Source organism: Macrotis lagotis, chromosome 2 (genome assembly GCF_037893015.1).
Source record: "Macrotis lagotis isolate mMagLag1 chromosome 2, bilby.v1.9.chrom.fasta, whole genome shotgun sequence".
Classification (NCBI taxonomy): domain Eukaryota; kingdom Metazoa; phylum Chordata; class Mammalia; order Peramelemorphia; family Peramelidae; genus Macrotis; species Macrotis lagotis.
Genome location: NC_133659.1, coordinates 265,637,665 through 265,657,598, shown reverse-complemented (window position 1 = coordinate 265,657,598; position 19,934 = coordinate 265,637,665). Strand labels below are relative to the sequence as shown.

General features: G+C 36.2%; 1 protein-coding gene across 1 annotated transcript in view; it reads right to left on the bottom strand.

Moving 5' to 3' along the window:
* Positions 1–304: 304 nt before the first annotated feature.
* Positions 305–19,934, bottom strand: part of MYRFL (myelin regulatory factor like) — a 173,443-nt gene continuing 153,813 nt past the window's right edge. The window contains exons 23-25 of the mRNA XM_074221048.1: positions 13,357–13,477; positions 527–601; positions 305–391 (exon numbers count right to left, since the gene is read on the bottom strand). Of these exons, the coding sequence (XP_074077149.1) occupies positions 305–391; positions 527–601; positions 13,357–13,477 (283 nt within the window). The remainder of the gene's footprint in view (positions 392–526; positions 602–13,356; positions 13,478–19,934) is intronic.

Below are 19,934 nucleotides of genomic sequence, written 5' to 3'. Positions count from 1 at the left end.
TTGCAAAAAAAAAATTAAAAATAAATAAATAAAGAGACAAGATTTCCAGACCCAACAATGCTGAATATTTGAAGAAAAAAAAAACATTTTCTCTATTGAGACTCTACAGAAGTTCACACAATCAATCCCAGGATCCATCAAACACTTTATTTTCCTCCTTAATGTTTCTCGATTCAGTGAAGCCCAGATAAGGATGGAACTTTCAGCAATAAGAATGGAAAGAAGAACAGAAAGAGCACCCTGAAGTAGCATTCCTTCCTGTTTTATTTTTTTTTGATAAAGAACCCAACCAAATTCCAATAACTTAGCTGCAGTGTCGATAAAAATAAAAGTAGTAATCTGTGAAAAATATCCCAGCAAAATAAGGGTCTGTGGAACAGTCTGCCATATCCTGTGAAAGAAGAAGAAAAACAAATTAAGGTAAGAAGTAACTCTAGTTAAAGTATTATTGTTATTTTGGATTGTTTATCTCATGCACACTTTTTTGAAATGAATAAGTAAAGGAAAAAAAAGAAGAAATCCTTACCGGTGCAGCTACTCGGAAATGATACACACTGTCAGAAAATGGGGCTACAGGGAGACTCCAAATATGCTGACATCCCTAGAGAATGAATTAGAGAGAGATAAATTTGATAACCTCGTTTTACATTCAATTGGAGAGAAGGATGGGCTGAGAAAGCATTTCTCTAACTCTTGCAGCATGAGTAACTGTGATAACAACCCTTGATAGCCAGAGTCTAAAGAAGGCTAAATACTTCTTGAAGACACAAGGAAAATGCTGAGTCCAAACACTTTGAATGGGGTCAACTGGGATGGGAGAACGATTGGCATCAGACTGATGAATTCCTCTCTCAGCTATGAACAACAGGGCCCTTCACAGCTTTAGTGGCAATCACCCTAGGGAGGGAGGGAAAGATAGGGGGATGTTGGGGTAGGGATGGGGGGAAGAGGTGAGAATATAATATAGATTAGCCAAACAGCTCAGTATAATTTAATATGGTTCTTAGAAGGTAAAGTTCAGGATATAGCTTTGTCACAGTGAAACTCATTTTGGAGAGTTCTGGGTGATCCTGTTTGTAGTTGGTTAATAAACTCTCCTGGAGCATGAGGAGATCCTGAAAGGAAGATGAAGCTAGGAGCCCAGGCCTTAGCCTTTGTGGGAATCTTTTAAATTGGAACCAGATCTGGAGAGTTAACCTTTGTCTTTTTGGGTCACCTCAGAGGGTTTTAACTTTTGAGAGAAAGATGCCTCCTGAAGGCTACTAGAGCAGGTGTTTAGTCTGGAAAGTTCTAACTAGCAAAATTCCAAAGTGAGCACTAAGTCAGGGAACTTGGGCAAGAGAATAAATACTTATTAAACACTTGCTGTTTGCCAGACACTGAATAAAGTACACAATTTTATCTCATTTGGACTTACAAAAACCTTGGGAGGTAGGTGCCATTATTATTCTATATTTGATGGGGAAACTGAGGCAGCTTTGATTAAATTAATTTCCCAGAATTACATAACTAGAAAGTATCCACTCAGGATTTGAACTCAGGCCTTCTTGATTCCAATCTGAGTGATTTATATATACTCTTCTAGCTGCCCTATAGTACAAAATTTAGAAGGCTATGAATAATACTTTTAGTCTTTCAATAGAATAGAAAGAAATTGATTTAGCACTAGTTAATAATAGTAAGAAAAGGATTTTTTTTTACATCATGTTAATTTACTTGCCATAATAAGTTCAATTTTATAGTGTCTAGAAAATTTCTGTTCCCTCTCCAACTGAATTTTAGAAGCATTTGTGTTCTTGCCTCAGGCACAAATTGTTAGTTATGACTCAGCAAAGTCATAATTGTATATTTACTTCAATGTATTAAAAGTTCTCCACTGCCATTAATAGAATACTCCCTCCACAAATTTACTGTAGCCAAAAAAGAAAAAAAAATGTGATGACCTAGGAGCCGCCATTCTGGTAAAGAGCCTCACTCACTAAACTTGACTAGTCTGTTAACAGACATAGGATACTCAAAGCATTTTCAGATTAATATTTTATAGTGAGAGTTCACTTACAAACTGTGATGTGAATGCAAAATATCTTTATTATTGTTAATTGTTATAGAACTGCTTTATGAATTTAAGTTAAATCAATTAATTCCAAGGGAACAATTTGACTGTCCAATTTTTTTTTTTGTATAGGAAGTTTGTTATAGTCTAGTGCTTGAAGAAGCTGGGATGTTCATTGGCCTTTGGGAATAATTTTCAAAACATTTTCTTCCTTTAATTGGATTTTGTTGTCATGGTATTTGAATTTCTATGGATGTAATAATTTTGCTTATTTTTCTCTTGCTTCTCCAGTCTATCATCAGTTCCAGGGAAGATAAGGTTTGCTAACTAGGGCTGGAGATGAATGAGAGCTAATTGTATTTCATTTGTTAAAGAACTATTTCATGAAATGTTATCCATCTCTAGAGAAGGAACTGATAGAGTCTGCCTGCAGACTGAAGCATACATTTTTTTTTTACTTTTTTTGTGTTTTTTTCTTTTTGGGTCTGTGTCTTCCTTCATGATGTGACTAATATGGTAACATATTTTGCATGACTGAACATGTATAACCTATATTAAATTGCTTACCATCTCAGGGAGGGGGGATAGGAGAGAGGGGAGGAGAGAGAGAAATGAGAACTCAAATTTTTTTAATGAATATTAAAAATTATCTTATAAAAATAATATATGTGGCATAAAATATTTTTAAATGGCAAAAAGAGGTTTGAATTGAGCCTCTAAAAACATCATTAATGTATGTTAAAAGTATTTCATTTGCATCCATGTAGAAAGCAGCATATGGTCCTCATGGAAAAACTGCTAGGGGCAATGTCCTAAGCACATAATTGGCAAGAAAAAAGGAAGTCTCTTCTACCAAAGAAAACACTATTGACATCAAGCATAATCTCAACATATTCATAGCTAAAATAATTTTTTAAAAAATAATCAATTGTAATGTCCCATATAAGTTGAGCAAACACCTCAATCTAGTGCAGGCTTTAGCAATAATCAAGTAAGAGATGGGAATAGGAATGGACCTTTGATTTCATTGGGAAAGGGAATTCAGGTGAAGAAACTACCTAGGCCCGTGAGGGTTGGCACCTTCCTTGAAACTCATTGGCTTAGTGAGTCAACTCACTGATCTTGCCAAGAGTCTAAGTGACTTGCCCAGAGTCACACAGTTACTAGGAGTTGTACTCAAGTCTTCCTGGCACCAAGACTAGCTTTCATCCTCCCAGGTTGTCTCTGATGAGCATTAAGCGACTGTCAGAGACATTCCCTCCCCCTCCTCCTCCTCTGACTCAACAATAATTAGAAGAGACATTTGTTGTTAGGAAACCTTTGATGGTATCAAGGGCAATCAATAGCACCACATTTGGTACCTTTGTCAGAAACAGAACATTTTAATAGCATGACATTTGGTACCTTTGTCAGAAACAGAACATTAACCTAGATAGGTCATAAAATTGAGCAAGTAGGATCCTTCTTGCTGTTGTTGGAAATGGAAAATTTATCTCTTCATCTCTCAAAATGGCCTCCAAGGCTCATTATGAGATAACATAAAAACCAATACCCTCTGACAGTCCAGATATAGGAGACTTACTGGAAGACTATTGCTTTTCGTCTCTTCTCAAACATTGTACTTAAAGTCTGGTTTTAGTCTTTCTTGCCACTAGTCTATCACTAACACCCTGATGTAAGGGCATCTAAAGTTTTTTGGAGAGCTAAGACTGAGGTCTGAGAACTAAGAATAGGACTTTGTGGTTTTGCTTTGCTTCCTGTTTTGTTTTTGACACCCTTAACATTTTACCTTGGGCAATGCTCACTTCTCATGTGTAGTCCTAAATCTCTTCTAATAGGCTGGAGGTTGTTGCAACCCAATCACAAAAAGGAGCATCTGAAGAGAACCTTATCATCTACAGGGAATCTCTCTTTTCATTTGAACTCTTGGTTGGATCTCCAACATCACAATAGTAAACATGTTTAATAAATATACCTCTCCCTCTTTTATGCCTCTCCAATATATGATCAGAAAGTCATCCAACAAAGTTAACTGTTGCTTTGTTTTGGTCTATGGATGGGACACATCTTGTTAAAAGACAATCTTTAAGGCAGCATATTGCTCCACCAAGTCAAATGGTTTTTTTTTTATAATCAACAAATATAATCAACAGCAACAGTAATAATAAGTGGAATCTTGCATGCTCTGCATATTTCAGTCAACTGTGGAGTGGTAGCTGAATACGAAAGATCATTCACACAAGTCTTCTTGTTCCCTATGAACATTCTTATCTAGGATGCCCTCAATGAATGTACAAGTGATTCCCAGCATAATATAATGAATACAGTGATGTCCTTGGAGTCTGGAAGACCTAAGGTGACAGAAGACCTGACTCACATACTAGCTATGTCATCCTGCAAAAGTTACCAGCTTTCTAAGCCTCAAGTTCTCTCATTTGTAAAATGAAGGATTGAATTCAATGCCCTCTAAGATCCCTTCCAGCCCTAAACATATGATCTATCCCTTGATCATGCACATGATAGCTAGTGATGTTCTCTTGATACTTGCTTTTTAGCATTAATAAGGTCTAGGTTTTTTCAATGCATTTCCTCACATTTCCTCATTTCAGGTAATCTGGGAATTGATTCTTCAATAACTTCATAATTGTGTTTTCTATACCACAGATTTCCTTTGTGTGCAGTTGGTCTAGTTCACCCAATTTTCCCATCTTAGTTCTAATGAGTGCCATTACCAACTCTTCTCTAACCATCCCAGGACTCCTGGGATTAGAATATTGGGTCATTGCCAGTGGATTATATTTACGTTGCATACCCCTGGAGTCCATTGACTCTGGAGGAGAGAATGAAGCTGATACATTGCTCAGCCCTGCCTTACTTAAATCCAATTCACTTGCGAAACAAGACATCGACATGTGTAAGCCATTGGTCCTCTGCAAGAATGAAGGCAAACGATAACAAGAAGATCACATACAAATTGCAATAACTGCTACTACTGCAACAGCAATAAATAAAATTGTATGTACCATTGTACTCTAAGGTTCACAAAGCACAAATGTTATCTCATTTGGTCTTAACAAAAACCCTGGGAGGCGAGTGCTATTATTATTCCTACCCTACAAATGTAAAAACTGAGGAAGACGTTAAGAGATTTGTCCAAGGTTTGACTGCTAATAAGTATATGAGGTCGTATTTGAACTCAGGTCTTGCTGACTCCAGATCTAGCTCTCTACCCACTGAAAAAGGAAAATAGATACGAGCTTATAAATGCCAGAGGTTCCTACTCCATTTTGATTACTTAGGGCAACCATATCCTTGTAGCTGTGGTGGCAGTGGGATGAGGTGTAAAGTTTTTGGCACAGATGGTTTATTCCAGAACTGGACAGGGGTGATCTGTAGCAATGATGTTCCCCATACATTATATTCTTGTGACCATATTCCTTATAATGTTCCCTAAACATATTATTAATAACAGCTTATATTTCTATAGTACCTTAAGATTTCAAAATACTTTATATATATTATTTTATTTGATCTTCACAGCAACTCTGGGAAGGTATTATTACCTCCATTTTACAGATGAGGAAACTGAGCGTGAATGAGATTAATGACTTACACAGCTAAGTGAGTTCTTCCGGGCAGAATTTGAACTCAGATCTTCCTGACTATAAGTCTAGGACTCTTTCTACTGTGCCACTACCTTTTTAAAATATAAAAAAAAAAACCTATTTTTGTTTTGGATCATGGAGAAAGTGAGGCAGAGACAGTTTAAACTGCCTGCTTCTCTTGTCTAAATAGAACAGAAATAGAACATTGAACTGAGAACAGACCTAAAAATTTTGACTTATGTCTGGTACAAACTATACTTTGTGGTCTGGGTTGTCTGCCCAACATTCAAACCCACAAATATCTGGATGTCTACTTTGAGCATCACCCAGATACGAGTCCTGTAGATCCTCTAGAAGTGGGAGACACCAGCTCCTTTTGGCAGCCTACAAGTTAGGAAATAAAGCTGACAAGAAACAATTAACAAATACTATGTACAGTTGTCTTTAACAAAGGTCTAAACTACACAGTATAGATTAGTTGTGCCACTGGAGTTTTTGGATTTTCTCTTCAGTCCATTCCTAGATAAATCCTTGGCCACATGTGCATATTTGGTGGAAAGAGATTAGAAAAACTCAGAGCTCAAAGATCTCAAGATTAAGAAAGGCTCTCATTTGAGCAAAGCAACTCCTTTGGAATTAGAAATAGTGTCATATTCAAGAGCACTGGACTCAAATGACCAGCTCCACCATCATTTTCCTCCTCTGCCATAGTGGAACCATTCTACCTGTTGAACAGCATTTTCATGCAGATCAAATGAAGAATTATGTAAGGGCACTTTGCAAATGGTTAAAACAGGTAATGATATCTTACATTTGCATATGTTAATAAGTTTTTTGTTTCTTAAAGATGGCAGATTGAACAAGGGCAGACTGAAGGAAGGCTATATTCTTTAGAATAGAAGAATTCTTTACCATGAAAACAAATTTGAGAACTCTCTGTCTCCAGCAAAACTATCACTACCAATTTTCCTCCTCATAAATTCTCTGTTGATATTTAGAATGAAAAAAAAAGAAATATGACATAATCAGTTGGATAGCAAGGAGGTGGGGAAGGAGGATTGGGAAGTAAAGCGGATTCAGTTAGAAGTCAGAGAATGAGGAGGAGAAGAAGAGGGTGTTTAATGCCAACAAACTCTAACTTCTTTCTTCTACTACATTAGCAGAGCTACAACTAAGGCAGGATTGTAAAAAGGGTGGAGCAATTGGACTTTGCTCCTAAGTGCTAAATTAATAACACAGCTCTTCAGCAGGAAAAAACATATATGTGTATATATATATATATACATATATATGTATATATATATATATACACACATATATATAATTTAATACTCAGCTAACAGAAATAATTAGGTAAAATAGTGGTGCTCCAGGATTGGAGCTAGGCAAAGGTTTTCCCAATCCTCAAAAGTCAGAAGAATTCTATAGGCAAATAAGCTTGATATCATTTCTCAAATCTCAAAAGTCAGAAGAAGAATAAAGACAGATGAGCTTAATGTCATTTCCTGGTAAAATTATCAAATGAATATGAAAGGGATGATCTATGAGTACTTAGAGAATCACCAATCATTATGAGGCATCATGTCACGCCAAGATGAAAGTCATGCCAGACTAAATTCATTTCCTTTGACTATGTAGTTTGTATAAATGCCATAGACATTAAAAAAAATCTGGATTTCAGGATTGCATTTGACAATATAATCTCATCCAATTTGCTTGTGGATAAGATGGAATGATATAGCCCAGATAATAGTACAATTATGTAGACTCATATTTGATTAAATGATTAAACCCAATTGTGGTGATTGATGTATCAGTGTCACCCTAAAAGGAGGTCTCTAGTTTAGTATTACAGGATTCTAAACTTGACCTTATTTTATTAGAATGTCTGTCAACAGCAGGAATTTTTGAAATATAACTCATAAAATGGATGGCAAAATTAGAACCCAAAAAGAACTTGAGATGGTGGGATCCTCAAACCCTTACCAAGGTTGGTTGGGTGAGGTTCAGAACAATGTTGTATAATAGATACAGTCTACATTTATCATGAAAAAGCTTTTTTCATCACAGACAATGCCTAGTACTGGAAAACCAATGCTAGCCAAAGAGGTTATTAGCTTGGCTTCAGCATACAAAAGTCCCAGAAGAGGACAGTAGGAAATTGGGGGGGGGGGGCAAGAAAAAGAGCTGACATATATGACAATGCAAGTCACCTTCTTAAAAAATCTGACATTGCAAAGAAGACAGACACACAGTGATCCACCCATGGGGAAGTCTCTAGGGAAGCCCCACAATGCCACTGTAATCATCCCAAGTCCCAGAGACCGATGGGGATCTGAGTCATCTTCCCAAGACGACTGAAAAGACAAGGGCTCCACAGTAGCAGCCAGCTTATTAACTACTGGTGAGGAAACTCTGCCTCTCCTCCTCCTCCTCCATAAATCTCCTGCTGTACTGGATGTCCCCATGTGCCTACAATGGTAGCAGAAATTTGGCTCAGTTGCTCACGGCTCTGTGTTGCTCCATATAAATACTGCCAGCCTTACAGTTCCCCTGCTGCCTCTGTACTGAGTACTAACAGATGGGCTGGAATTTACTAGGGATAAACATAAGTCCTCTATTTGGTTTTAAAAAAAATCAACAGCATTAGTACAGAATGGAAGAGACTTGATTTAATAGTTCTGAAAGGAGCCTGGAATTATACTGGCCTGAAGGAATTGAATTTGGAGTCAAGGGGACCTCAGTTCAAGTTGACCTCTGTCTCTTTGACCTTGGGGAAATTGCCTAACTTCTCTGGATCCTCACTCTCCTCAACTGTAAAATGGGGAGATAGAGCTATTTGCCTCTAAAGTTCTTTCCAAGTTTTAAACCTATGATCTTAAGCGCCATGTGAGTCATCATTGTGATGTCACTGCCAAAAAAAAAAAGCAAAGGTCATTTTAGGTTGTATTTACAGCAGAAAAGCATACAGAATGAGAGTAATAATAGGCCTTTCCATAATCTTCCATGAGCATAACAGTGGTACTATGTACAGAGATGATCACCAAATTTTAAAAAGGGCATGGACTCTCTAGAGGGAGAAGAATGGTAAAATCACTCAAAACTATATCATAAAATCTATACAATGATCTAATTTAATAAATATTTTAGCCTAGGAGAGAGACATTGGCTGTGGATTGAAAACTGGCCTCATAGTCAAGAAGAACTAATCTCCAGATTAGCTCCCTAGCTGTGTGATGTAACCCTGGGTTAATTAACCTCTCAATGCTCTAACTCTCTAAGGGAGCTCCCCCCCCAGGGGTTCTATGCTAATGAAATCACAGGTCTAGTCTCTATCTCTGTGTCTCTGTGTCTCTGTCTCTGTCTCTGTCTCTCTCTCTCTCTCTCTCTCTCTCTCTCTCTCTCTCTCTCTCTCTCTCTCTCTCCCTGAAGAAGACTTAAATGGGGCATATTCCATATTTGAAGACCAATCATATGGATTTTGTTTCATTGCAGGAGATAAAACTAAAAACAATGAGTGAAATTTAGAGGAAAGCAGAGTTTGGCTCCCTATAAGGAAAAATTCCTCAAAAATATTTTTAACTATCCAAAAGGAAAATGGGATCATCTTGGTAAGTAGTAAATTCGCATTTTTGCTATTGTTGTAAGGCAATCAGGGTATCAAGGTCACACAGTTACTAGAGTCAAGTATCCAAGTTTGGATTCAAACTCAGGTCCTCCTGGACTCCAAGTCTGATGTTCTGTTCACTCCATCACCTAGCTGCCCTGTAAATTCACTTGCTGGCTATACCCAAGAGGAGGCTGGATAATAGCTTTAGAGAAAGATGTAAGAGGTGTCTCATGTTTGAATTCATGATGGACCAATAAGGTCTTTTCCAGCTCAGAAGAATATTTGTTTTGGAAGTTATTTCAAACATTATTTAAAAATCTCTGGCAAATCATGAATCCACTCTACAGGTCTTGGCTTATTTGACTCAGTAATCTCATTTACTCCCACAGTTTGTACTTTCACCTCTTTATGGATATCTCAACCCTAAGACATATTTCTGATTGCTCACTGGATTCTTCTGTTCCAATGATCAGCACTTCTCACTCACCACATATAGAAAAAAAGTCATCATTTTCTTCCTCAAACTAGATGTTTTTCATTATTTACCCATTTTTAAGTGGTGCTACCATTTTATCAATGACCCATACTTGAAACCATATTTTGACTTCTTTTCTTCCTTTCATTCCTTTCACTTAGATCTTCATTCCTAGCAATTCTTCCTTTCAAGTTATCTTTCATGTCTCCATGTAATATTCTTCATAATACCATGACATGAGATGAAGAAGCAATACTGCTTAGTAAATAGAGTTTGGAACTTGGAATAGGGAACACTTGTATTCAGAACAACTTATGAGCTTATGTGACCGTGGACAACTTAACTTAAGGGCCCTGAGCTTCAGTTTCCCCATTTGTAAAATGGGATATTTGTAGTAGCCATCTCATTGGGCACTTGGAGGTTCACTTCATGAAATTTAAAATGTGTTGTGAATGTTAGTTATTATTATTATCTTCCATGAACATCTCTTGTTCAGTTGCTCTACTGAACTAGGTTCAAATTCCTCAGCTTGGTATTCAGGGCCTTCCACAATCAAGTTTCAATCCATTTTTTCAGCTTCATTTTTAATTTTTTTCTTCCTTGTCTATTCACCACCAAGCTACAATAATTGCTATTAAACTGAAAGGAGGTCCTCATTTTGTAGCCTTCAAGTATCTGAAGAGTTGCCTAGATCCATGATTCCTTTTATATTCTTATATTAGGAACTCATTAAATATCATCCTTGGTGCTCCATTGGTGGCACAGTGGATAGAGTTCCAAGCTTGGAATGGGGAAGACCTGAATAAAAATCTAACCTTAAGACATTTACTAGCTGTATAGTGTTGAGCAAGTCACATCATTTGTTTGCTTCAGTTTCCTAATAAAATCTACCTCCCAGGATTATTAGGAGGGTCATATGAGATGATAATTTTAAATTATTTGGCCCAGAATAAGTACTATGTAAATATTAGTTATTATTTCCTAAACACTGATTGAATATGCTGCCAAGATGACTCAAGCTTATCTCAAATTCTGACTGTAATAAATTCCCTGGTTTGAAGAGTGAGGTTCTAGCTGTCAAGATCTTTCAGTCCCATTAATGCACTGTTGGTAGAGTTGTAAACTGATCCAACCATTCTGGAGAACAATATGGAACTATGCCCAAAGAGCAATAAAATTGATCATACCTTCTGACCAGCAATATAATACTAGACTGATATCCAGAAGAAATCATAAAAAAGGTAAGCAAGTTCCACATGTTCCAAAATATTCATAGCAGCTCTTTTTGTAGTGGTAAAGAAATTGAAGAGATGCCCATCAATTGGGGAATGACTGAACAAGTGATGGTATATGAATATTAAGGAGTACTATCGTTCTATAAGAAACCATGAATGGTCAGACACTAGATAAACATGGAAAGAATTACAGGAACTGATGCTGAGTGAAGGGAGAAGAACCAAGAGAACATTGTACACATTAACAACAATATTGTAAGATGATCAATTTTGATGGAAGCACACCTCTCAGTAGTTCAGAGAGCTAGGATAACTCTGGGAGACCTGTTATGTACATTATCATACATTCAGACCAAAAACAAAAACAATACAGAATCTGAATGAACCTTATGTTCACATTTTTAAAAATTTCTATTATAGTTTTCCTTCCTATTCAATGGCTTTCTTTCTTTTCCCTTAATTCTAAATACTTATATAGAAAATGACTAATGTATAAGCATGTTAAAAAACAAATGTACATTACAATGTTCACTAAACTGTTAGATACTGAGAGGAAGGGTAGGGAAGGGAGAGTGGAAGAAAATTGTGTAACATAAAATATACAAGTGATGAATGTTGAAAAACTTTCATAACAAATAATTGGAAAAATAAAATAAAATATCAGTCAAAAAAAAAGATCTTTCAGTCCCTAATTGCAAGGATCCTGGTATATCATCCAAAGGAAAAGGCATGGGCTTAGGGGTTGCCCAGAATGTACTGATCAGAACCATGTAATTCTCACAGTCAGACCCTTTGGATTTCCAGTAGCTTGGAATATGGTTCATTGCTTGAGACTCCCTCCAGGGACTTACATGCATAGACAATACAGTAGAACACAAAGACACACAGAAAAAGAACCACTTCAGTTAGCAGACTCCCCAGAGCTGCTACACAAAAACCTCACTTAGCTCCTTTGCTCTCCCTTTCAATCACATAGGCAGCTCCGATGGGTCAGGGCCAGTTTAAGGAACATCAGCTGAGAAGCCTGTACCTGCTCCACTTTTATTAGATGCTAACAACAGGCAGCCTCAGAGACCAGCCAATCCAAACCCATACAATTCAGTTTCACAAAGTATTTAAGTCTCATCTGTGTATAAGACAGATGGGTAAGACTCTATACTTGAAAAACTTTCATCCACAGGAGGAAGAAAATCCTAAAAATTAGGGAGATCAAAAAATCATTCTTTAAGCAATATATGAGTTACTCTTTGAAGAGATTCTTAGAGTAGGAGGGAAAGAAAAAATATACTCCAGGGAAAGGGCATGGTCTGATGAAAGATGAAATATCAAGTTTGGGGAACAGTAAGTCAATTTAATTGTAATATAGTATACAAGAAGAAGAGATGTGCTGGTAAATGTTTCCCAACCACTCTCTCCCTCCACTCAACCCCTAAAAAAAGTACATATGACCCAATTTTAAGCTTAAACAGCACTATTAACATTTTCTCCATCAGTTTCTTAAGTCTAGACCAGAGGTGTCAAACACAAGCCATCTGGTGAGTGAGATTAAAATGTAATTGGAAAATATTTAACAAAAATAAATAAAAAATACAATAAAGCATAGATAACATTACATTTAAAAAAATAAGTCAACATGTGGGCAAACTGATTAGCACCCCCTTTCTATTTGAGTTTGACACCACTTGCCTTAACAATCACTAAAGCAATAAATCAAACCCCAATTGTAAGTATTTGCCAATTTAAGTTCAAGCTGAAAATTTAACAATTGGCTCTTGAGTTGGTTTGAGTTGGTTCCAGGACACTGCTGGAGTAATATGAAATCAGTCTGGAAAGATAGGTGGGAGTCAGATTGTAAAGGATTTTCAATGCCAAAGAGAAGTTTTTGTATCTTATCCTAGAGGAAATAGGAACTCACTAATGTTCTTTGAGCGGGGGTATGTCATGAACAAACCTGTACTGTAGGAAGATTATCTGATAGCTGTGTGGGGAGGAATGGGGAAGGGGTGGTCCAGGCTCTTGGCAACATTTACTGCCTTCCTACATTACCCTACAGGTGTGTTGTTCAGCCTTGCTGATTCTGATTACAACAGTGAATTATTTTTGTTTTAAGTCTGTCTTGAAAATCTGACACTAGGAAAATTTTAATAAAGTGAAATGCTTTTGGGAGGGTAGGAAGAGTGAAAAGGAAAAAGTGAAATGCCTTGCTTTTAAATCATTATTATTGTTTTTCTAAAAGTTCTCTTTATAAGACACAAAGTCACAGTGGACCTGAGGTGGAAGTTGAATTGGGGGGGGGGGGGTTAGGATGAGCAATTGGAAAAAAAAAAGATGACACCTTCTTGAACAATAAAAAAAAATAAATAATCAGGCAACATTACCTGTGTAGTCTCTTGGAAAATTTCCTGCTGACTATAGATTCTATTTGCATCCCTTTTCCTATGGAAACATATATTTCCAAGGCGGACTTTACACTGGAAGACAATCAGTGGCTCTGTTGTGCTTCAGGAAACAAAAGCAGAGGGAAGGGGCAAATGGAAAAGCTGTTAGTGGTGGCTACACCCTTGATTAGCACATGTTATAATGGAAACATAACCTGGAAATAATTTCAGACTGAACAATGGGCATTGGTCCCCTGGGCACCCTGTTGGCTGATATCCTCCAGTAGGGTGGTAACATAGTACAGTAGATAAGAGGAGCAGATATTAAGAACGAGAAGGGATCTTACCAGTCATTTATTCCAATACTTTTATTTTGTAAGTGAAGAAACTGAAGCCCAGCACAGTACACAGAAAATGATGAAAACTTTGAGACTTTAAATTTCATCTAGTCCAACCTCCTCTTTTTATACTTAAAGATATTAAGGCAAAGGGAAGTTGCATCAGTGCATTAGCTAGTAAGTGGCCAAGTCTGGATTTGAATCCAGTTCCTCTGTTGCCAAAATCAGGGTTCTTTTAGCTTCATCAGTCATTTATTAGCTTGGTAACTTTTGATGTTTCTTTTCTTCTCTACATTTTTACTCATTTTTAATGAGAGCACCAGGAGCAGCTTGGTGGTGCAATGGATAATGCTCAAGAGGCAGGAGGACCTGAGTTTGAATCTGGCCTCGGATACTTCCTTGCTATGGTACCCTGGACAAGTCATTTAATTCTATTTGCCTTAGTTTCTTTTTCTGTAAAATGAGCAACCCACTTCATTGCTAAAGAAAAAACTTAGCATTGGTATCAGCAAACTATGTTCTATGGGGCTATGAAAAGTCAGATATGAATGAACAGCAACATCTTCAGCTAACCCTTATGGCTCAGATGGCTACAACTGTACATCGTAACCCCAATATACATCATGTCAAAGATGAATTCTAGTATATTCTGAAGGTGCAAAAGTTTTTGTTTTTTAAAGTTCAACATCATAGGATGAATTACATGCAAAGAATCCATCTTAAAGTTTAAAATAGAGAGGAAAAAGCAACAAGAAAATGTGGAAAAGCAACTGGGTGAGCTTGGATTATAAATTCTAAAAAAACTGTCATTGATACAGTATTTTAACTCATTTTAAAGGGAGAGGGGACAAAGAATTATAAAGTGGTTTGTATGTGTCAGACTCTGTGGTAAATGCTTTGGAAATATCTCATTTGATCTTCCCAACAACCTTATTAGGAAAGTGCCATTAACAATCCCCATTCTATAGATGAGGACCTGAGGAAGACAAAGTTTAAGTAATGTGCCCAACATTATCCAAGCTTGTTACACACTTACTATGTTTCAAAGTCTTCCAGACTTCAAACCTGCCACTCTTTTTTTTAACTAAACTCTATGTCATAGTGGATAGAATACTGGTATCAAAAATTTAAAAAAAAAGACTTAATTTCAAATCCAGTCTGACACACTTACTAGCCATGTGACCCTGGGCAAGTCACTTAACCTTTGCCTAAGAATCAGCTAGATGGCATAGAGAATAGAGAACTGAATTTAGAACCAGGAAGCCCTAAGTTCAACTCCAGCCTCCAATAATAGCTATGTGATTTTGGGTAAGTCACTTAACTAGTTTCCTCAGTAAAGAATGGGGATGGCAAATACCTTCTGGCTTGTTATTAAAATAAAATAATATTTGTAAAGAATTTTGTAGACTTTAAAGTCCTATATAAATATCAATTATTAATATTCATAAAAATATTTATTCAAATATTTATATAGTATTTACATGTATCAAGCATTATGTTAAGTGTTTTATAATTTTTATTTATTTATAATAATTTATTACAATTATTATGGTATCGAAACTTCATTTACCCAATGACTCATATAGTTTCATTCCTTTTCCATTTTTTTCCAGAAACCATAAAGACAGAAAACCTACATTGCTGCCACACACTGGTCTGCAGAAAGATAGTTTATAAGTAACAAGAAAACTATAAGCAGATCTTTGTAATGAACGCTATGAAAAATCCAATCTATCCAAGAAATCTGTTTAGGCAATTGCAGTGGGCTATAATAAATGAGGATTTTTGTTCACTGGGAATATTTATCATCCCTAAACAAGCTAGCTACACCTGTCTAAAGACAATCTCTTTTCATATGTAGGGACAAACCTACTCTCAAATAAGGACAAACAAGGATAGCTCTTCATAAGGACAACCTGTTCTCATGCTTGTTTTATGCATATGTCATCCACAGGGGAGGGGGGGGGGAAGATTCAAGCTAAAAGGCTTGATTTGAGTTCTTTGGATGATCCTTAATTTCTTCCAATAACATCCTTTTTAATTTTCTTTATCTGTCTTGCTTTCTAATTCATTCTGCTACTATCCTCTGTTTTATAGGTGAGTTTATCCCATTCACACTCACAGTTATGACTATTAATTATATTATCTACCTTTATTTTACCCTCAATATTTTTCTTCCATTTCTATGACCCACTCATGTCAAATGAAAAGAAGGTTGGATAAAGATTGCTCTTTTTTACCTCTTCTCTTCACCCAGACTAGACTCCAGTTACTGGTAATTATGCTTTCTTCCTTTCCTATTAATACAAAACCACTTTATAATCTGACCTCCCCAGTTGAAGCTTGGTTGCTTGTTATTTTACTCAAATCTACCCTCTTGACTATCTTTCCCCTCCTCTTTGTCCCCTCCTATTGAATTTAATAAATTTCTATATGGAAAATATATGCATTTCTTCCTCCATTCCTCAGATAAGAGGTAGGTGGCTCCTTTTTGCAACCCCATAATCCTTTTTTTTGTATAATAGATTCTAATTATGAAAAATAGTAAACTCCTCCATTTTCTGTTTCATGTCATATCTACTGTATTCTCTTTTCCTTCTCTTTTCTCTCTTAAAACCAATGAATTTAACAAAAACTATAATGAAATCTGCTATTTATCTTAATTTATTCCCTTAGGGATTCTTGAAGACAGTAGAGCTATGAATAAAAACTGTTCCCTTCTCCCCAGTACATTAATCATCATGGTGAACTTAAGCACCTTCTAATTGTTTAAATACATTAACCTTTTTGGAGTTTCTTTGCTTCCTACATTTCTATCTCAAATACTCTAACCTGCTCTGATCTCATCAGGAATGCTTAGAAATTTTCTATTATTATTAAATTAATATCTTCTATTTTCCCTGGTTGAAGTATACTCAGTTTTTAAAATGTTATTCTAGATCTAAATCTCTTTTTTTTTAAAATTTTGGTATATAATATTCCAAGATTTATATTTCTTTATAAAGATTTTAGTATAGTCTTATGTGATTCTGACTGTAGTTCCTTAGGACATGAAGCCTTTCTCACTGAATGAAATATTATTTCATTGATTTGAAAGTTTGGGGTTTTGGCTATATTATTCCTGCGTGTTTTTATTTTGGAGTTTCTTTCAGGAGATAACAAGTATATTTTTTTCTATTTATTTGCCTTCTGGTCCTAATTGATCTAAGTGGGTCCAAATAGATTTAAGTTAGCCTGCTTAGGGTTATCTTTGTCCTTTACTTTTTACATAAAAATCTGGTCAGCCAAAGGGACTTAATTACTTATCATCAACACCTGGGGTCTTCTCTGCACTCCAACAACCCTCCTTTAGCAAATTGAGTTTGTTTTTTGGCTTCATTTATTGCATACATTGTTTGTGTTCTTATGACCAAGTCTTTATTTTTGAGTCTCTACTCATACTTAATGGTTAGTTACTCTTTTCTTTTCTTAATCCATAATGGTTTTTCTGTTGTTGTTCTAGGAGTTTTGTTTTCTATTTTCCCAAATGTCCAGTCTCCGTTTCTATATTGAGAATTGGCTACTGATGACTGCAGAATGAACCAGGAAGAGATTTAATGAGGTTTAAGAGGAATTGAGAAATGACCTCATTTCTGTTTTTGTCTGTCACTTTGGAATATGCTGCTTGAGATCAGACAGGTTTTCTCTTCAATTTACATAAAGAGGGCAAAGGGATTTTTCTCTAACTAGTAACTATCACACACACACACACACACACACACACACACACACACACACACGGCTTCTAGAGTCATATACTTGCAAAGATGAGCCTGAGTCAGGTCCATAAGTCTCCATTTGCCACTTCTGCATCATGTTTCTTTCCCTGAGAACAGATAACTGAGCAGCAATTTTGAGATTAATGTCCTTAGCCTTGGTTTCAGAGCTCAGGAGAGGGATGCTGCCACCAGGAGGTGAGTCCTGTACATGCAGGGCTTCTTGGTGAAAGAGAACATCACCTGGAAGATTCTGTAACTGAAAGGCTACCATGTATCAAGCCAAAGCAGGATGTAGAGACTTTTGAGTTGGGTAGATATTATCTTTAGCACTCCAGTAAATATAATGAAAATGGTGATTTACTGCTTCATCTTTTAAGGATTTGTTAATGCATGCTTGGGAGTCTTTTTTTGTTTGTTGTTTTCGGCATTTCTTTTATGGTGGAGGAAATCAAAACTGCCCTATACTTGCTAAGTAATTACTTTGTACATTGCACAAATAGATAATGTACTTTGTACATTGAGATCTTTTCTAGGAGGACTGTTTTAATAACTTTTAGTGGACTTAATAAGCCATACATAAGCTCCAAAAAATTTTTCCCTGTACTCCCCAGGATGGGAATAATGAGCCAAAGTGTGTGAAAAAAAGTCTGATCTCTCTCCTTGCGACTTGATTCCTTAGGGAATGAATTCCCTCCCCACCTTTGTCACAGGTGTCACCCAGATGAAAAATCTAAGATTACAAGGAGTGGGGTGATATGGCAAGAATCACTTAATAAATGTCTAAAGTCAAATTCAAATGAAAGACTTTTGACTCTACATTACACACTACATTCTTTTTCAAATGTATAAAGGTCCTAGAGCAGGTGTGGAGGGGGAGTAGGGAGATGCTATAATGCAGTGAGGACATTCTCTAAATCAAAAGTTATAAATTTAAGTTATTTTAAATGATAAAATTTTGGCAAATAATTATAATAATATAATTGGAATTGAGGGACAGGGGAAAAATTCATAAGTCCAAAATTTTATCTGTTATTCTTCTCTATAAGGGAAGACAAGTGGATAGAAAGCTAGACCTGGAGTCAGAAAGTTGTTCAGTCATTTTAGGTGTGTCTGCCTCTTCATGACCCCATTTTGGGTTTTCTTGGCAAAGATACTAGAATGGCCTGCCATTTTCTTCTTCTGAAGAAACTTAGGCAAACAAGGTTTAAATGACTTGCCCAGATGACACAACTAGTAAGTGTCTGAGGCTGAATTTGAATTCAAGTCTTCCTGACTCAATTTTTTTCATGTATAAAATAGAGATAAGAATAGCATCTACCTTCCACAGTCATTATGAATGTAAAATATTTAAGTGCTTTGAAAAACTTAAAGTGCTATATAAATGTCTCTATTATATTATGAATAAATAGAAACACAGATAATCCTACCTTCATTTTGTTCAATCATTTTAAGTTTCTCCATCAAACTTTCTCAAAGCTATTAATTAACCAACATGACTTGAGCTCCTTTCCCTCTCTTTTCCATTTGAAATTTTCTAACTCCTGTGCACTCATCTAACCTTTCTAGAGAGCAATTTGGAACTACACCCAAAGGGCAAAAAAAAATGTGCATACCCTCTGATCCAGCAATACCACTACTGGGTCTATATCCTGAAGACATGATGAAAAAGGGTAAAAATATCACTTGTACAAAAATATTCATAGCAGCTCTGTTTGTGGTGGCAAAGAATTGGAAATAAAGTAAATGTCCTTCAATTGGGGTGTGGCTTAGAAAATTGTGGTACATGTATGTCATGGAACACTATTGTTGTATTAGAAACCAGGAGGGATGGAAACTCAGGGAAGCCTGGAGGGATTTGCATGAACCGATGCTGAGTGAGATGAGTCGAACCAGAAAAACACTGTACACCCTAACAGCAATATGGACTCACTCATTCCATCAGTGCAACAATCAGGTACAATTTGGGGCTGTCTGCAATGGAGAATACCATCTGTATCCAGAGAAAGAACTATGGAGTTTGAACAAAGACCAAGGATTATTACCTTTAATTTAGACAAAAAACTGATATCTTATTGTCTGATCTTGCTATCTCTTATACTTTATGTTTCTTCCTTAAGGATATGATTTCTCTCTCATCACATTCAATTTAGATCAATGTATACCATGGAAGCAATGTAAAGACTGGTAAATTACCTTCTGTGGGGGATGGGGGGAGGAAAGTAAGATTGGGGGAAAATTATAAAACTCAAAATAAGTACAATCTTTAAGTACTAAAAAAGGAAAAGAAATTTTCTAGCTACTATGAAATCAATAAGGTATGAAACGGATCAAGGATAGGCATTCATGAAAAGGAAAGAAATCACAGGAAAATTCACAAACTGGAAATTAAGCCTTTCTGCAGTCAAAGTCATAGTGGTGATGTAGAATGACTACAATTTAGAGCCAGAAGGCATGAGTTCAAATTCTGACTCTGCTACTGCTT